Source organism: Onychostoma macrolepis, chromosome 12 (genome assembly GCF_012432095.1).
Source record: "Onychostoma macrolepis isolate SWU-2019 chromosome 12, ASM1243209v1, whole genome shotgun sequence".
NCBI lineage: Eukaryota > Metazoa > Chordata > Actinopteri > Cypriniformes > Cyprinidae > Onychostoma > Onychostoma macrolepis.
In genome coordinates this window covers 13,082,371-13,102,487 of record NC_081166.1, presented here as the reverse complement: position 1 = coordinate 13,102,487, position 20,117 = coordinate 13,082,371, and the positions used below count along the sequence as shown (strand labels likewise).

Sequence of the window (20,117 nt, the reverse complement as noted above, 5' to 3'; positions counted from 1 at the left end):
TTGAAGTATTTTATTTAACCTACATCACTGTCCATTTAATATTTTGATTTATTATTATTTATATTATTCATATTCATTCTTTGTTTCTTTCTTTTCTATTACTTTTCTGTTGGTGTATATAATGTTCAGATATATTGTTTTGTGTGTGTGTGTGTGTGTGTGTGTGTGTGTGTGTATATATATATATATATATATATATATATATATGTGCAAAACAATCATGCCAAATGAGTAAATGAATACACACACACACACACACACACACAAAACAATATATCTAAACATTCTATACACCAACAGAAAAAGTAATAAAAAAGAAAGAAACAAAGAATGAATATGAATAATATAAATAATAATAAATCAAAATATTAAATGGACAGTGATGTAGGCTAAATAAAATACTTCAAAAAATAAATGCAATATAAAATGCAGTACAATAAATCCAATTCAGCTCTAATTGACGTTTGAACAAAAAGTGTGTGACCTGGTGCTGTGCAGAACCACGCAAACGCCTCTGCGTACTTTCCTCTGAACAGAAGGAGGATCAAGAGCCTTGCAGCACCACGAGGGGGCCTGATGCGGTAACACAGGAGCATCAGCAGTCCAAAAGAGCTTCACAGGACAGGCGGGAGTGCGCACCCACTCACCCACAGAGACAGACTGCGATTGGAAGCGCGAGGCGGTCAGATCGTGTGTTTTGTGTTGCTGCCGCGCAGTATCTTTTCACGCAAGTGCCGAGGACCGCAAGGGAAAAGTTGATTTCAGAGACTCTCCAACTAACGGGCATGGCCGCTCCCAGATCCCCCTGAACGCCAGGTCAGTAACGTTATGAGCAGATTCTGGGTTCATTCCTATGCTTCAAAGGCGCATTGTTGCAGATATAAAGAGTTGCATTGTTGGGACCGTTGGAACTGATTGTTGCACAGCGGTTTGCTACCTTGTGGCCAACCACGAAAGCCGCTTTGGGGATCCGTGGTCGGGGAACCTGCTATCGTGCTGCGGCAAAATGCTCCCATCGGGTTTTAAAATACAGCCATGTGTTTCAACACGCAGTTCCCTCGCATTGAGACCAACGCTAATTTTAATCTAGTTATGATGTGATTTAGATGGTTACGTCTTAGACTTGTGTTTATAATTTGTGCTTTGTTTTGATTAAACGTTGACTTGGCTTGTGAGTAATAATAAGCTGTCATCAGTCAAAACGGCGCAAGCGGTTCATGAAAGTTATTCTGGGTAGAGAATTAGTATCTGCATTTGGCATATTGTTTATTTTTCCCTTGGAAACAATTTGTATGCATTATTGTGATGACACATCATTAGTTTGCTTCAGCGAGCTGAAATTAAGCACAGTAAACATTTCTTGGGCAGAACTGTTGGTTTGTACTTCTGTATTTTCTTTGAAAGTTTATGGGCCGAACCGACCCTTCCCCCTTTCTTCTGCCGGCCTCACTGTCGCCTTCCCCCGGGGAGGGACTGCACCGGCCACCGTGATGAGTGACCAGTGCAGCCGCTACCCAAACAAAGGCGGGTTACCAGGGGAAACGGGGTTCTCTACTTCTGGACTGGGTCTCTGGGGGAATAGTGTCGGCTCATCTGCATCAGTCCTGAATGAACCTCTGGAACAAAGACAAATACTGTTTGACGTGTAAGAACCTGACGGCTGAAAATCACTTCACAAGTAATGTCGATAACGCCTATCCCTCCTGCAAGGTCACTTTGTGTTCACGGCTGCTAAGTGGCTCAGTAGATTAGACAAACAAACCTATTTTATGCTGGCTGGCTTTGTCCACCCCTGGTGTTTGTTTGTCGAAAGGAGAACACATTTTAATCAGAAAGGGAGCCAGTCTGTAGTCATCAAGATGAATGACAAAGAACCATTTCTGAGCATCAAGCCATTACAAGACGCATACAAGACGCTCTTTAAACAGCGGCTCAAAATTCATGTGTTGTTGTGTGAGACCTGTCAGATTTGTTTAAAAAAAAAAAAAACTAATTTCAAACAGGTATTAAAATATCAAAGAACGTGTCACAATATGCTACAGGATGATCAACACAGAATTAATAGAATCATTTTTCAAACAAAGATGTAGTTCTTTTAGTTCAAATGTGGGTGAAAGTCATGTCATGGAATGAGAGACCATGTCTTATGTCTGATCTATTAATGATGTACACTGTGGCATTTAGTAGTGTCAGGTTCTTGTATCAGGTAACTGGACTAAATGAATTGTTTCTGCTGAGATCAGATGTTTCTTTTATTCTGCTGGTACATCTAAGCCATTCACTTTCATTTAAATAGCATGAAAGGGTTTGCAAAACTTCTCAAGAATTTCTTTTGCTGCTGTTGCTTATAAATCACCTGAAAACTGGGCAAACTGATCCAGAACACTTGTTATTTTGCACATTTTGCGAAAAAGACCATGTTTGTGAGTGTAATCCTGGCCAATCTCAAGATCCCTCGAGCGCAGATTGTGGGATTCAAAATGTTTTCTGTCTAGACCAGATGTCCATATATAAACACCGTTGAAAATCTCAGGGTTATTTTCCCAGGTTCCAAATTTAGACAGAAAGGTAGTTGTGTTTTGTGGGGGGTCGGGGGTGGGGGTGATGTTTGCCTTTCTCTAGTAAATTTACAACTTGCTGATTTGAAAGTAGGTCACGTTGGCCTTTAGTGTGGCTAAATGTTATGTAATATTCAAGACCACTGTGTAGCAGTGCATAATTTGATCATGTCCGGAGTGTAAATGTCACGCTCCAAGCTTCGCTTAGGGAAAGTGAGATTAAAATGAATAGAGACCTGTATTTTATCAGGTTCAAGATATGTGTTTGTGACTTATCTTCATTTTTCTTCTCTATTTTGCTTCTCTATTATGTTTATGGTATTTGATTCTAGTATTGAAACCTAAAATGAGTAATATGGTTAAATTCAAAGAGAGTTAGCGTCAGATGTTATCTCTGCTTTCTATTGTACTTGCATTTGAAATAGCTGCATTTACTAAGTCTTTGCACTTCTTCACCATGAATATTTGCATTTGTAATGAGTGCTAATGTGGTGGTCTTGATAGTAAATCTCTTTGACGCTCTGGGATTCACTGTAAGTTGCTTTGAAGCCCAGGAAGTGAAACTCCATAGACACTTTCTCCCAGTATATTTTGATTCACTATGAGATTCAATCAAACTGAATAGAAATGACAAGTTCCCCCAGCAAAATGATATGGTTTTTCTGTTGGAGTGACAGTCTCACTTATCTTGCAGAAAAGTTGGTAGTAATTTATTTTGCACGTTGGCCACAGTGACACTGCACTCACACCCAGAGGAGACCTTCCATCTGCTACTTGTTTATAGAAGCTCCACTTTGGTTCGCAGTCAAGTCCCCAAATGGGAGCCACGTGGTAGATTTGAAATCCTTGTGTGCTGCTTTTTGATTAAATTAGTCTGTTTGCTCGTTTTAATGAAGATCTGCTTTACTCTTTAAAAAGTGTTGATAAGAGTTGCCTCAAGCTGTTTCAATGTCGGTGGAAAACAGAGTTTTCTCCTGTGATCCTCCTCTCTGTGGTGTGTAAATAATATTGTTTCTTTTTCAAATGTCATAGTTTCCCTTACTCATTAGAAATCACTGAAGGCCTTTATTCCTCCGACTTCCTTTATGTGATAACAGTGCATCCCAAGATTTCAAATATGAATGACTCCAGTGGATCCTGTGTGTAAATGTGGATGTTATTGGCAGAGGGAGAAGGTAGACTATGTTTAGCTTCGGGTATGGTTTGTGGTGTCTGGGCAGACAGACAGGCTTATTGTAAACTTTGGCATTTGGGTGGTGGGTTACTATTTCCGCAAAAATATCAAGCAGCACTTTTTTTAGTATTGATAAAATCAGAAATGTTTCTTGACTGCCAAATCAGCATATTATGGAATGATTTCTGATGGATTATGTGACATCAAAGACTGGAGTAACGATGCTGAAAATTCAGCTTTGTCATCAAAGGAATAAATTACATTTGAAAATATATTTAAATAGAACATGGTTATTATAAATTGTAATAAGATTTTGCAGTATTACAATTTTTACTGTTTTTTAATCAACTAAATGGAGCCTTGGTGAGCATAAGAGACTTCTTTCAAAAACATTAAAACACATTACCAACCCCAAACGTTTGAGCTGTATCAGTAGAGACTTATTTGTTAAGAAAACCAATTGTTTGTTGTTTCTATTGTGGTTTATTAATAGCTGTTTTACATAACCTCTCTCTCTCATACAGAATAAGTTTAGTACTGGATATTCTGAATTTACTTTGTCCCTTACTGTAACATTTCACACTAAGTGACCTTTCACACAGGAGGTTTTTGCACTTTAAACATGATTCAGGGCAGCACTTTCTTTGATCACTGTGTTTTTAGAGGGACTTGTCAAGGTGCTGCAAAATGTGCAAGGTTCGAGTGCAACCATCAAACATGTCTGTTTAGCACATGTTTACATAGAAAATAATGGAAAAACAGCGTAGCGGAATGCAAAAACTGTGTGAATGACTCTTAAAGGTAAACCGTAACCGGCAGAGTGTTTACCAGCTCCACTTTACCAGTCATGCCCTTCAGCAGTCTTTTGTCCTTTTTGTTTGGTATTTGGTGTTTATTTTAATCATGTTCTCTTCTAGGTCTTGTAGTTTGTACTCCGTATATTGGAGTGCCTGTGATAGGGTTTGATGAAGTATGTATGAAATGAAAAGATGGGAGAGTTTGAAGTTGCTGCCAAGGCTGGCACGAGTCTTTAGTGCAGAATGTGAAAACAGAGGGAGAGTAGATTGCCTTCAGCTCCATACTGGTTAAATCAATGCTGGGTCAAGTGTCTTATCTGTGGAAGAGATGTGTGGTTGCTGACAAGCTCGAATGGAGGGAAACGTATTTGATGCAACTTTCTCATGAGGTTCAGGACCCAAATGGTGTTTTAGTACATCTTGTTCCTTTGACTGGCTCGGTGTTGATGTACATCAGAAAGAGAGAGAGGGAGAAAAGCTGACCTCTACGAAGATGAGACCCACGTTCATAAATTCAAAGTTTGGTTGAGAATCAAAAGGTATATGAAGCTCAAGTTTTTTGATGAATGCCAGCTATGTCCTGCTGCATATGAGCAGGAGGATAGCAGCTAATATTTTAGAAAAGATGAGCAAAACAATATCAAAGAAACTGTGTTGCTAGTGAATTGTTTGGATGTGGCTCTGTGCTTGACTCAACAGTGCAAGGTTTTCTTAGTGGAGTGATCGGTGTAGTCTGTGTCTGGTTACAGTATTCAGTTTCATTCAGTCTTAGTAACCTCTATCAGTCTCTCTCCTCCATGGCTATTTTGAGAGGTGCCTTATGTCACATCAAATCCACATCTAAAATTTGACAGCACCGCATGGCTTCCCACTCACTGAGCAGGTTGTATAATATTTGTTGCTATTTCGAAATGTTCAGTAAACCCTTCAGCTTCAAAGACTAACCGTTTAAGGACAGACCATGTGGATTAACTAGCTATAAGTAGGTAGGGTGCCATGGCTTAACTAAGAGTGTGTGCGCCTTTTTTGGGGTGTGTTTGAAATGTTAGTCTCCTGTAACCGAACTTCACTATTGGAAAAAAAGTCATGTTCGGACTGTATTTAAAATTTTGTGCTATTGTTTTTTTCTTAAATAAAGTAAAACAATCTAAAACAAAAGTTAAAATCAATATTGTGAAATACAATATAGTTGGGGTTCATCAGAATTTTTTGTTTTTGCAAGAAGTCTCTTATGCTTACCTTGGCTGCATTTATTTGATCTAAAATGCTAAATAAAAGTAATATTGTGAAATATTAATACAATTTAAAATAACTGTTTTCTATTTTAATATATTGTAAAATGTAATTTATTCCTGTGATGGCAAAGCTGATTTTCCAGCAGCCATTACTCCAGTCTTTTTCACATGACTCATCAGGAATTGTTCTAATATGCTGATTTGGTGCTCAAGAAACATTTCTCATTATTATCACAGTTGAACACAGTTGTGCTGCTTAATATTCATGGAAACCCTGATGCATTTTTTTTAAAGGATTCTTTGAGTAGAGCAAAAGAACAACGTTCATTCGAAATATATTTTTTCCAGTAAAGTACTTCATTGTCACATTTGATCAATTTAATCTGTTTAAATAAATAAAAAAAATGTACACATACACCACAAACTTTTGAACAATAGTGTATTTAATAGAATAAACTTTCAAATGGTATGTTTCAAAGACCTGTGCACCTCACCTATCAGAAGTAACGTGAAAATCCAGCCAATCAGGTCAAAGCTGGCCAGATCTTAAAGTACTTGCCATTTTTGCGAATAGTATGCATCAGACTGTCAAAGTAGGCCTTTTTTGTAAACAGAAGGGCTGAAAGAACAAAGGGAAAATAAAAAGAAGAGTGAATCCATTCGCTCTTTATATCCTGCTTAAGGCTGTCACAATCCATCATCTTTAAGCACCATATGTGAACAGGACCGTGTATATTTAACCTAAGAATGCTTGAGGGGGATTGTGTACATGTGAGAGAGGGATCTGGGGCCAAACAGATGCATGTTGACTGTAGAAAGGGATCTGCAGGCCATACTCTGGAAAATATCACTCAGTTCATTCAATGATCTGTGCGTATGAGTGAGCGTGGTTGTGTTCCTTGAGACCTGTCATTGTAATTTGATCATTGGATTACTGATATGTTGGTTGCCATGGTGTCCTCGCGCATGATTAGGTTACCATGCAGCTGCCATCGACGTTGAAAAGTACAGTAGCATTTTTTGTTTTTTAAATGTGTATGTGTGATTGTTTTAATTTCCATCAGATCCAATCTGTCATGGTTGGTATTGATTAAAAGAGTAGATCACTTCCAGAATGAAAATATCCTGATAATTTGCCCACCCCAATGTCATGCAAGATGTTCATGTCTTTCTTTCTTCACTCGCAAAGAAATTACGTTTTTTGAGGAAACCATTCCAGGATTTTTCTCCATATAGTGGACGTCAATGGTGGTCAGTGGGTTAAAAGTCCAAATTGCGTCTTCATAGGCATCTACATGATCCCAGCCGAGGAATAAAGGTCTTATCTAGCAAAATGATCGGTCATTTAAAAAAAAAAAAAAAGTATATACTTTTTAATAGGGCTGGGTACAAATTTCAATACCTAAGGGGTTAATCTCATCAACGTCAGTCAGCCAATAAGCCTGCAGCACTAGGTTTGTTCGACTAGAAGCGGTGGGGCGCAGATCGATCAGTGTTTGACATCTGCGAGAGCGATTCAAAAACATACAGAGCAGTCTGCTCTCTATAGCTCTCGTGGTACTGTAATACACCGATCGGTCTGCACAGTCGGTCTGCGTCAAGTCGAACACACCTACTAGTTTACTCCGGTTACACTCAGAGATGTGGCTCACACGTGAGGCTGTAGTGTGAATGAGTCCCAGCCCCCTTTTTGTTTTAAAATGGAAATGATCCTCGTCATACTGGCATTTCCGCTGCGTTTCAAGCCAGCTTTCCACTATCTCCGACAAACGACAGACCAGAAGTCATTCATTTACAATGGAGAGTAGTGTGGGAGCTGCGTGGAGTTCCGATCATATGCAGATGTCCGTTCATACTACACGACCGAAAGCATGTGTTACGTGACCATTCATGCACACTGTAGCATCATGCTACAATAGACAATAAATAAGATTTATATTCCGCATTTACTCAAAACTTACTTTAAACCACCATCGAGTGTTTGTAATAACTTCCGCCTAATGTGTGTTTTAGCCATGTAATGTTGCTGAAATATGTTATTACTTCTGTGTCAGAACAGCGATCGCGGAAGAGAGGGCACAGGCAGACAGCGCTGAAAGCTGCTAATGCTCCTCAGTAAATCAGTGGAAAATTAATAGAAATGATGATTCTGTCTGAGCATTTTAAAACGAACACGCACTAGTGTAAATGTAGCCTAACAGATGTGTAAACTGAAGACTATTTTAGCTTTTTTAAAACTATTTGCACTGAATTATTGTGTTGGTTACATTTTGTTCCTTTGTGCAGTGGCTCAGGAGATGAGTCTTTGAGTCTGTGTAAACATCAACAAGCTGCAAAATAAAATAAAAATATTTTTTAGATAATGTAATCTTGTTAAAATTGATTTCATAAAATTGGTATCGAAAAAAGTATAGTCCAGGAACCTGTATCGGTATCGAAAATTTTGGAACGATACCCAGCCCTACTTTTTAACCACAAATGCTCATCTTGCATTAGCTCTGCGATATGCATGTGCGACTTCTCGCATTACGTAATCACGTTGGAAATGTCACGCGTGGTTAGTTCTTCGTCTGTGTACTTCGGTTCAGAAAGGTACAGTAGGGCAAAAAACTCCATCTCATTTTCTCCTCCAACTTCAGAATCATCCAAAATCATTGTTTTACCTTTTTTTGTAATGGGCATTTGACGTTCTTTGCATGTTCGCTTTGTAAACATTGGGTTGGTACTTCCACCTACATCACACATGTGCGTGATTACGTAATGCGTGAGGTCAAGCTAGTGCAAGATGAGCACTTGTGGTTAAAAAGTATATAAATTTAAATTTTTTTTAGAAAACAAACAATCGCTTAGCTAGATGAGGCTCTTTTTCCTTAGCTGGGATCGTGTAAAGCCCTTTGAAGCCGCATTGAAACTGCAATTTGGACCTTCAACCCGTTGTCCACCATTGAAGTCTACTATATAAAGGAAAATCCCAGACTGTTTTTCTCAAAAATCTTAATTTCTTTTCGACTGAAGACAGACAGACATAAACATCTTGGATGACATGGGGGTGAGTAAATTATCAGGAAATTTTTATTCTGGAAGTGAACTACTCCTTTAATAGTATCATCTCTTTTTAAAGCACGTGCTAACAATCTCATTCTCTCTTTTTGCAGTCGAGTGGACACAGCAAGAGATGTGGATCCACTTACAGTCTGTCTTCTGAATAACTCACGGACAGATTGAGCCATGACGGAACGGGATGGCCACTGTGATTTGTCCATCGCCCCAGGGCAGGTGTATATCGAGGTGGAGTACGATTATGAGTACAAGGCGAAAGATAGACTTATCTCCATACGGCAGGGCGAATGCTACATGTTGGTTCGCAAAACCAATGAGGACTGGTGGCAAGTTCGTCGGGAGGAGGGCACCAAGGCTTTTTACGTCCCCGCTCAGTACGTCCGAGAGGTCCGGCGTGCCCTTATGCCGCCACCCAAACCTCGCGCAAAGCCCCCTAACGTTCTTGAAATCACCCAGTGCCGGTCGTCGAACGAAAATCTCAACCAACGCGCTCCTACGGAACGGTCCAGCTTTGGCAAGCCACCTCCCTCGACGACACCTTCCCCATTGCCAGGTCAGCAGACACCACCTTTAATGTTGCGGGACACCAATCAGAACTCGGGGATGAAGAGCGTTGTTGCCGAACTCACTCTGCTTAACAACAACCATCATAACTATCATTTTGGCAACCCCACACTTCCACAAGGACGAGCGGAATCCCCTCCGCGAGAGCAAGGTTGCCTGGGGAAGCTCCCAGGCAGGTTGTCGGTGGACACGGATGGAAGCATGTCACCAGGAGATGGGTTGGAGAAAATGAGAAATGACTCTGAATCTGGAGATGAGCTCAGCAGCAGCTCTACTGAACACATGCAGGTAAGAATGAGTGACATTCACTCTTCTCCTCGTTTCTCTCCCACGCTCTCAAGCTTATTTGTTCTCTCTCATTCTCCCTCACTCCCAAACTTACTCATGTTCTCCCTTTATCTCTTTCAATGTCATCTTTAGCTTTCATTCTCTGCATTTCCAGCTCTTATCTTTACCAGAATTGCTCTCATCTCCTTTTCATCCTGCGACTGTCATTATCTATTTCTGTAACGCATTGTTCAGACAATTACTACGAGACTAATCTAACATTTCTTCCTCACACCTTTCCCTTTATCCCTCGGTTTTGCCTCTGACATTTACAGTGACACGTCGTATTTTCTGTCAGGTTAAATTGGATTCAGCAGTGGTTTCCTCTCCTGTTCAGCAGGAGATGTAATCTGTTTTCTGCTGTAGAGGTGAAAATTGTGGCCACCTCACAAGGTTTGATTTAGACAATAATAGAGACTTCATTTAAATCACAAAATACACTTTTTATGTAAAAAGAAACTGCTGGCATTAGTGTACAACTTCTTTGCATTGTGCAATGTTTTATATATATATATATATATATATATATATATATATATATATATATATATATATATATATATATATATATATATATATATATATATATATATATATATTATTAATTATAATTATTTATATAATTCATATATAATTTTTAAATTGTATTTGCATTTTTAATTTTTTTAGCAATTAAAATAACACTTTATATTTGTACATTTATTTATTATTTTATATTAACTATTAGTAATTATTGTGTTACAAAAGTTTAATTCTATATAAATTTTAGTAGCCCTCTCTGATTCGCTCTTCTAGAAAATTAAAGCTACATTTTTGTGCAATATGTATATTAACGAGAGGGTTTTTTTAAATTTAGTTTTTTGAGCAAAGTGAAACATGAAATACATGCATTATGTTCAATCCACTACTTATTAGATGTCAGTTTTGGCCAACCACAGTAGTATCAAAGTAGTTTTTGAGTGATTGAGTTTGCTTTTTGAGTGTCCCAGGGTGCATCGTGTGGAATTGGGTGTTTAGTCTTTGTTACTATCCTCCTCCCCCATTTCTTTCTCTATGTCTCTCTAAAAGAGGGTGCTGCTGGGGAACAAAGGGGATTGTGGGAGAATAGAAAGTAGGTCATATCTGGCTAGATCATGTTGTTGCCCCCGTTTTGTGTTTGTATATATGTGAGAGAGATGGAAAGATGCACACTGAGAAGTGTTGGTCCAATGGCTTGTATATGCATCAGGTCATCATTGTGAGCTATAAGGACAATAAGCATGCTCGTCTGTGTGAGTTCTAAACCTGTAGCTTGTCATGCATATTGAGCTGATCTTCTGAGTCGCCACATAATTACTGGTCTTGGCCAACAACATCAAGATTTCTAGCCACTAACTGTTGCTTTTTGAATGAGAATAATTATGATGCTCCTCAAAGTCCACTGGTTCCAGACAGTGGCTTAACTATGCACATGCATATATGCGCTTAAAAGAACATACAGTACACTGGGCTTTTGAGGGATTTGTCCATGTCAGACTTTGTCCATCAGGGTCAGCTGATAATACTAAACCATGTGATTACTTAATCAGCCGTTCAACAACTATCCCTCATAGACAAAGAACATTTGCTCTCCAGATCTCATTCATAACATCTGCTGTGTGTGATGTTTGGTCTAAAGCAGGATTTCACCCCAAATGCAAATTTTCATGTGGTTCAAAACCCTTTAAACCTTGTGAAGCCATAAAATATAATTTTTTTTTTTAAATTTTAGTAATTTTAGTACTCCAGCTTAATTATATTTCATTTAGTTCTCAATGCAACATTTCATTTTTTCATCTAATATTTTTATTTTATTTTGTTCATCGTTATTGTTATTATTCTTTAATCCGATACTCTTTGATTTTTAATAGTTTTAGTTAACGCTAACAACACTGGAATAAAAATACAGGCTTGGAAGGCTAAGTAAATGGTGAATTTTCAATTTTGGGGAATTATTCACAGAATTACTTTTAGCCCAAAGTCATATTCTCTGCCTGCATCCCTCCTGACGTCTATTCCCCTCACCACTTATGAATGGGCAGCTCCTTAAAGGATTGAGCTCCAAATCTGTTTCCCTCAATACTCCACCAGAGTGGCCCACTGAGGATGGATTTAGGACCCCAATTCCTCGCCTTTTTCTATGCTCTAACTTTATCTACACCCCCTGAAGCAGATTTGCACACACACAGACACACACTTTCCCGCTCTCGCTCTTTTCTCCTCCCCCACACTCTCACTTTTTTGGATTTTGTCTTTTAGAAGTATTTCCTTATTCTACTTTTATTATCCTTTTTATGAAATGTTCAAATAACTTGAAATAATAAGCCATCAGAAAGACACACATAAATGCTTGACCGGGGGATTACTAGCATGTCATCCCTCTAATAAAAGATTATGAATGGCTTTTATAACAGAGCAGGGGTTTTTCTAACAGGCAGCTGCACAAAATTAAATTCAGCCCCCTCAGCTGGGTGTTTTCCTTTGTGTGAACAGTTATTGTCTGCAGTTGAGATTATGCTTCAGCTTTACATGTTTCCGCCTGTTTCGGTGTGTTTTGTCTCAGATTTTATTTATTTATTTATTTTTTTTTTTTGCGTATGTACATGCATTGGTATTTTCACCAATATATCATACTGAATCATTGCCGGTTTTAAGCTTATGCGTGATAAGCCCAAAAGAGTCTTCGAAGTATGTGTGTGTGTTCGGATTCAGTCACTGAATCCAGTCAGTGAATCCTGTAGCTCTTCCCTGCATTGACAGTAAAGGAGGCCCGAGCATTCCTGTCATTCCTGTCCCAGCACACTCACACACACACACACACACACACACTGGGTTCAGTCGGATAACCCAATAAAGGCCCACCGATCTTGATGGGCAGAAACCAGCACAGCTCACTCTAATCTAATATTTACTCAAGTATCAAAGATCTCTCACTTGCTCTCCTGTCTGTTGTTGTTCCTGTCTGTCTGTCTCTATTTTTGCCCAAATATGGACTTGAGGCTGAAAGATGGCAGTGGACATCAAATCGATGTGTGTTTGGGGTGGTGTGTGGGGGGTTTGGTACCCTCACGCTGTCAGAGCATCTCTGTCTCTCACTCATTCTGTCGCTCTGCTGTCGATGAGCACAGCTGACATGTTGTGGGGGCAGAATGTGTCCTGAGGGTAAGGTAAGTTAACTTCACACACACGTTTGCTAGATTTCTGTTGTTTTTATATGAAGATGATTAGAATTTCCTAACCCTAAACCTATAAGAAATTGTTTAATAGGTAATTATTAAATAAATCAAGCTTTCCATTGAGGGTGTAATTTAAAGTATTCCAAAAGAGAAGTTTGGTGAGATTTATGTATCTTTTGGTGACAATTTTGCATCCAAACTATAGCCAATGAGTTTCACTACCGTTCAAAATCTGTAAGATTTTTAATGTTTATAAAGAAGTATTTTATGCTCACCAAGGTTGCATTTATTTGATCAAAAATACAGTAAAATAGTGATATTGTGAAATATTATTACAAGTATTACAGCAGTCATTACTCCAGTCTTTAGAAATCATTCTAATATGCTGATTTGGCACTCATTAGAAACATTTCTTATTATTGTCAGTGTTGAAAACAGTTGTGCTGATTAATATTTTTGTGGAAACATTGTATTTTTTGGAATCTGAATTCTTTGATGCATAATAAAATATTGATGCTTTTCATCACTTTAATGCATCTTTGCTGAATAAAAGTATTAATTTCTTTTTTTAAAAGAAGAATAAAAACCTGCTTAAATGGTATGTTCTCTGAAATAATAATAATGTGTTATTTAGCATTTTAAACCAACTTGGTGTAAAATGTCTTATTAATTGAACTGGCAATTAGAGTTAAGTCAAAAATTAGACATAAAACATTGTGGTTGATTATTACTTGTAGTTTATTTGTCACACTGGGAGTGAAAAGTCAGGTGGAGCACATCCAATGAATGTGTAGTACTCTGTTTTGCTATTTTCCAAAATGTGTGTTTTTTTTGTTTTTTTTTTAAATAAAAAAGACTGCTGTCATGCCAGGCCTTGGGTTTTCCATCTGTATCATCCTCTTCTCTTCTCTCTTATCAATTTTCCCTCATTTTCACACCATTCCGGTGTTTAAACCAATTCAGAGCCGCCACAGTATATCCAGGGACATTTAGCTGTGGGAAAAAGGCTGAAGTCAAATAGAAGAGAGAGACAAAACAACAATGTGCCACTGATTGAACTGAGGTAACCCGTCCCTCATGGGGGTTTATGACCTTTTGATGCTGTTGGACATTATAACAGAAGTGCATGAGTGCTTTTGTCACAGGGAACGTTCTACACCTCGGTTTGCTGAGCTGAGGTGCATCGGTGACAATAGAGAACTAATAATGTAGAACGATCCAGAGTGATCTGCTTACTCAAAAACAATTAACCCACCCACAAGGAAAGTGTTTTATGAATACATGCATGCTGTGCAGTCAGCAAACCTACCCATGGATTTTTATTTCCTTTGGTATTTCCCTACCCTGAAAATTACTTGTGCTTAAACTAGTCTAAATATATCAATTGTCAACATCTCTGTGTGGAAAGAGGATAGGAAGTACAAGGCCACAAGCCCCTGCTGTCCTCGCCTGTGATTGGCTGAAGGCCCGCTTCCTCTCGGTTTCTCCTCATGAGTTCATTAATAAAGTGGATAACACTGTGGAGATGGATGTATCAGTGCTGTGTGTGTCCTGCTGCGTCTGAAAGGCCATAATATGTTTGATGTCTCTCTCCAGCATGGATGATTGACACCTGGTTAATGTCTGTTTTTTGATGCTCAAACCTTTGCAAAGGAATAGTCAGGTGAAGAACATGTCCAGGTCATATTTCACCCCAAATCAAAAGAAAGATGTAAGAATTTAAAATGAAAATGAAACTTGAAGGAGTATTCAAATTTGCACTGTTTTACAACAATTGAAAAAAATTTTATTAAGCATTTTTTTTTTTTTTATTAATACACTGTTATTACTGTTAGTCTAAACAAATAATGATATATTATTCAAACTTTAAGTTGTACACTACTGTTCAAAAGTTTGAGTTCTTGAAAGAACGTCAAAAACCAAGATTGTAGATCAATGTATGTAGTAAAAACAGTAATATTTTGAAATAATATTAAAATTTAGGGGGGATTTTAATGTTTTATGTAAATTACAACACAGTGTTGAAAAAATTGTTGAAAAGCTGAATTTTCAGCATCATTACTCTCGTCTTCAGTGTCACATGATCCTTCAGAATACTGATTTGGTGTTAAAGAAACATTTTATTAAGAAACATTAACATTATTTTCAAAGTTGAAAACAGTCGTGCTACTTTTTCAGTAAATGATTTATTAAACTTTTATGGATTCTTTGATGAATAGAATGTTCAAAACATTTTCTATTTATTTGAAATAGAAATCTTTTGTAGCATTTTAAATGTGCATTTTTGCTGAATAAAAGTTGTAATTTCTTTACTAACTTATTAACCCCAAACTTATATTTGTCATGGGAGTTTTTCGTGTACCATGGGTGTGAAATATGACTTATATACATGTTTTTGTTTTGGGATGTGTCTCTTAGAAAAATTAACCATGGTTTTACTACAAATTAAACCAAGAAACCTTTGCTACTATAGTTTAACCATGGTAACCACAAATTAACCATGGTTTTGCTACGTTAACCATAGTTTAACCATGGTATTTGTAGTAAAGCTGTGGTTAGACAAATGATAATATGGCAAAAAAACACGGTTAACGTTTATATGGGGTGTGTATGTATGGTAGTGTTTACAAAGCTGTTAGCTTTCGCAAACATGCTAAAAACAAAGCGACATCCCTGAAGGTGAAGAACCTGACTGTCTTCAGTACTTCACATTTGTGTGTGTACTTTGAGTTGTCCGTACACACTCACTTTTTGACAGCTTTTGTGACTGTGACTCAGTTGAGGCTAAAGGACACAGGAAGCCACTACTGAAGAAGCTTTGTTCGTGAAGCTTCCTCTGTCCACTGTCTGTTTGCACTTTCAGTATTACTGTATGTGCATATTTGGGTGCCAGTTTGTGTCTGCGGCGTGTTTGTGTAAGAGCTTTTGTGTAAGACCAATCCATCAGAAGACCTTTGACCTTATGATGTCCTTCTTTTAAAACACAAATAACACTGCTGATGTTATCCGTTGGCCTTCTTGCACCAAATATTACTCGATCACTAAGATTTGTTGTGTGAGCTGTAGATTATGCTTGTGCTAATCTCACTATTACATAAAGAGATGCTTTTGAAATAACCCAATATTAAGCCAGGGTCCACTGTCAGTTCTTAAAGGGATAGTTCACCCAAAAATTAAAATGTTGTCTCACTCTCATTTGGTTCTGAGAGATTTTCGTTCTTTGTGTGGAACAATGAAAGTCAGTGGCTTCAAAACAATTTTAAAATTTCACTAAAAGGACTAAAAACAATAAATTTTCTAAATGTTTTCACATGCTCCACAGGAGGTTTGTTAATCTCTGGTATATAGTGAGAAGCTTGTCAATGAGAGTGACAGTTTGTCATGTCTAACAGGATGCTCCCTCAGAAAATCATCTTGACTGATCCTGTGTTTTTTAACACACCGTCTAGTTAAAAGGTTTGAAGAGCAGTCAAAGACCTCTCTCACCGTCTTCCCCATCACCCTCTGGCTCTCTGGACACTGAGTGGTTCCTATTCTCAGATTTCACTCTAACTTCTGTTTTAGTGCTCTTGGGGAAATAGCCGGTCTTAACAGTTCAGAGTTTTAACCTGAAGTTAAATGCATCCCTCAAAATGCCAGTTGCGACAGCTTCTGAATCAACAAACCTAGAAAGTGTTATTTTAGTTTAGATAGTAGAAGCATGTTCCCCTTGTATTCTTGCAGCAAGCACAACCCCTCTTTAAAAGCCTCTTATGGTACCTCCATAAAGAAGAGGGGGTTGGGGGTGGATGGGAAAGAACTGGATTAAGGGGAATGCGAGACACAAACTCTTAGCATTACATGTTTGTGTGCACATACTTTTGTGCAGGACTTAAAAAATACATCTGATCTACATCTACAGTGGGTTTGGTTTCAGTTGAATACTAGCCAATAATGTTAATCGTCTCTTAAAAGGGCAGTTTTTCTATCCGCTGTCTTGTTTACTTCCTTTTACACATCATCTGTCCTTCTTTGGAAGGTTAATAATATCTCTTTCTCTGTCCGTGCACACTGTGATGGATTGCTGTCTGCTTGTGCCACTGGAAAGAAAGACTTGGGTGGATGTTTGTGCCAGTAAGCACTGGGTGCCCCAAAATGCCCCTTTTATACTGGCACAAAGAGAGTCTAAAGAGCCAAAGCAAACACTCAAAGAGCCGCTTGTGTTCTGGTGTGTCTCTCTTACAGGATTCAAAAACATTTATCTGCATTAATACAGCAATATTGAAAATCAAAGTTGTGCTGGCCAAATGGCCAAACATGAAATCCAATAACATTTGGTCTAAATAAATTTAAAATAAAACAAAAACTGTAAGAAGTTATTTTAAATCATGCAAGTGACCGTTATGACAAATAAATTGGCTGATAATAATGTTACTGATATTTTGTGGACATAGTTATTGAAACTATTTGTGAGAGAGCAATAGAGAAGTAAATCTAAAACCTAAAAAAAAAGGTGTCAGTCTGAGAAGTTAGGTACTTTCTTTATTCTTTCCAAACAATAACACTGAACAAGAACTGCCAGGAGGTCTGTTCATTAGGCCTGTGTGTGTGTGTGTGTGTGTGTGTGTGCTTTGAATTTCATGGTCTGTCATTGTAAGTATCAAGCACCAGAGTATTAAAATGAAATCCCATAAACACATGCACAGAGTGGCGAAAGCTCAATCGTTGGCTTTGGAACCACCGCAGTCTAACCTGAATTAAATGTTTGCTTTTAGCATCACATAGTGGAGCTGTTTGCTGAATCTATGGCCACTGCAGGGCAAGCGCTGTCATCACTGGACTATAGACAGAGAATGAGACTCCAGTGGCCTCCAAAGGGCTGAATGACTGACAAAAGCCACATTATCAGACATCTGAGGGGGGCAAAGAGTCTCCATGCCTCTTTACCATTCGGATTCAGCTGAAATACTCTCAATCCAGTCAGTCAGCCAAAGGGCGAGAAAAAGAGAACGTCACAGAAGAATTTGAGACCGATGTAAAGTATTGGTTTGATAGCTGTTTGAGGCTGACTGTGTGGGTGGGCAAAAGAGAGCTAGATGATGTTTGAAAACACCACATGAGGTTCTGGAAGAGACAAATACACAGGAACTGCAAATTTCATTATTTGTAGTTGGGGACCTATTAGAAAAATTTTGGATATAGCAGTAATTGATAAATCATGTTGCAGTTCCATTTGATTTACATCTGAATCTCCTGTATTTTTTTTATTTTATTTTTTTATTTTAAGACATTAATACTTTAATTCAGCAAGGATGCATTCAGTTTATCAAAAGTAACTGTAAAACCGTTTACATTGTTACAGAAGAAATTTGAGACAAAATGTGACACTGAATACTGGAAATACTGAAAAGTCAGGTTTCATCACAGGAATAAATTACATTGTAAAATATATTCAAATAATTAAAAAGAATTATATTATAAAGATAAAAAATAAATTCTGTTTAAACATTTAACTTTTTATTGTATTTTGATCAAATAAATGCAGCCTTGATGAGGATAAGAAAAAGAGCAAAAATTGATGAAAAGGGAAGATTTTAATTATCTAAATTTCTTAAATTTGACAAAAATGTTGGTTGTCAAACAGATATCTAGATTTTTTTTTTAAGTGGACGCAAAGGAAACTTATACTTCTGTTCAGGCCAAAATGGTTATTAGTTAATTAAATGACGAAATGACCAAATATCTGCCGGTGTATTGGTTGATAACTAGTTGGAAGGTACTTGGTCTCAAAAAAAAAAAAAAAGAATCTTTTCATATTTTGCTGCTTATTTTGCCATCCTCCAAGACAGGAAGAGACTGTCTTACTGACTGTAAAATAACCAACAACAATTTCCTATTTACATAATCAGGATTTTCTTGTAAAGATAGTATGCAGTCCATGCTCTGTGAAGCTCAGACCTGAAAGTTCATGGCTATAAATTGTCTAAACAGGCATCCTGTAATCTTAATTTTATTCTGTTCCTCTAGTGATTCCAAACCTTGAGTCAGAAACGGGTGTTTCAAGATAAATAAGAACATGTCTTGATTTGTTGTGGTGGTTTGGCATATTAACAGGTCATTCTCCTCCCGAGCAAAAAGGGAAATCAGATTTTAAATCCATAATCCAGATGACATTGTTGTTGTGGTCTCCCTTGTTTACGTAACTCATGGTTCTGGAGGAATTATTTTTTGTTCTTATATAGTTGGCTGTAGAATGTAGAAAGGGTAAGGATGACAAACAGGTTTGACTTGACCTTTAGGATTTGAACTTGTGAAATTGAATGTGAATTTGAAGTGAAGCTATCAGGACATCACACTCGAGCAGAGTAATGTACCATTACAAGGGTTCATGGAAGTGCTTAGTGAGATTAGTGTCGTCATTAAACTCTCTGTCTGACTTTCCAAAACATAAGACCAAGACCAATATATCATCAGTCTGTAGGGGGAATATAAGCTACATGACAGCTAATGCTGAAGTTTTTACTGGGTGCCTCCTCTCCTTACGCTCTTTCCTCTTCTATTAACCGAATTTTCAGGTCTACAGTAAAGATGTTGGGTGCTCTGCAGGAGATCTCCATTATCTGTCTGTGTTAACTGAGCAGACCGAACACACTGCCACTTCCAGCTGTCTCTGTCTGTGTTCTTTTCTGGACAAAAATCACCCACTTAGACAGGAAGAGACATCTAACATGCAAAGCAGCCAGCCACAGTTAGAAAAGTAAAAAAAGTACAGACTATATTATAGACATAATAGAAAAAAGCATATTGTACAGTGTTGTGTTGTATCTGCTAAATGAATAAATGTAAATCCTGAGACAAAAGCCATCTTATATATGTTGTTTAGGCCTTTTTAATCCATTTTGTTTTCTTGAGCAGCCGTCTCTCACCTGTACCCCAGACAACACTTCTGTCTGACTTCATTTCCTGTCTATGTCTGCCTTTTTGTTCCTCACAGTGGTATTATTTCCTCTGTTTCTGTGCTAGTGACTGTTTCTGCATTTTGCAGCTTGTCTTTGCTGGTAATGATGCTTTCACTCGCTTAAAAATAACATAAAACACTAGGTCACAAACTTATTATTTTCATTTAGTCAAGTCTAAGTTGAAGTACTAAAATATATATACAGTGGGTATGGAAAGTATTCAGACACCTTTAAATTTTTCACTCTTTGTTATATTGCAGCCATTTGCTA

The 20,117-nt window shown here is 37.8% G+C and overlaps 1 protein-coding gene across 8 annotated transcripts in view; it reads left to right on the top strand.

The window, feature by feature from the left end:
• Positions 1–485: 485 nt before the first annotated feature.
• The window catches only part of arhgap12b (Rho GTPase activating protein 12b), a 52,537-nt gene continuing 32,905 nt past the window's right edge, over positions 486–20,117 (top strand). For 3 of the 8 annotated variants that reach the window (XM_058792637.1, XM_058792636.1, XM_058792632.1), the window contains exons 1-2: positions 487–816; positions 8,920–9,676. In XM_058792637.1, the coding sequence (XP_058648620.1) occupies positions 8,993–9,676 (684 nt within the window). In that variant the 5' untranslated portion in view covers positions 487–816; positions 8,920–8,992. Of the gene's footprint in view, positions 817–5,359; positions 5,413–8,558; positions 8,814–8,919; positions 9,677–20,117 lie in introns of those variants that run through there. The other 5 variants (XM_058792640.1, XM_058792638.1, XM_058792633.1 and 2 more) reach the window with 4 other exon arrangements.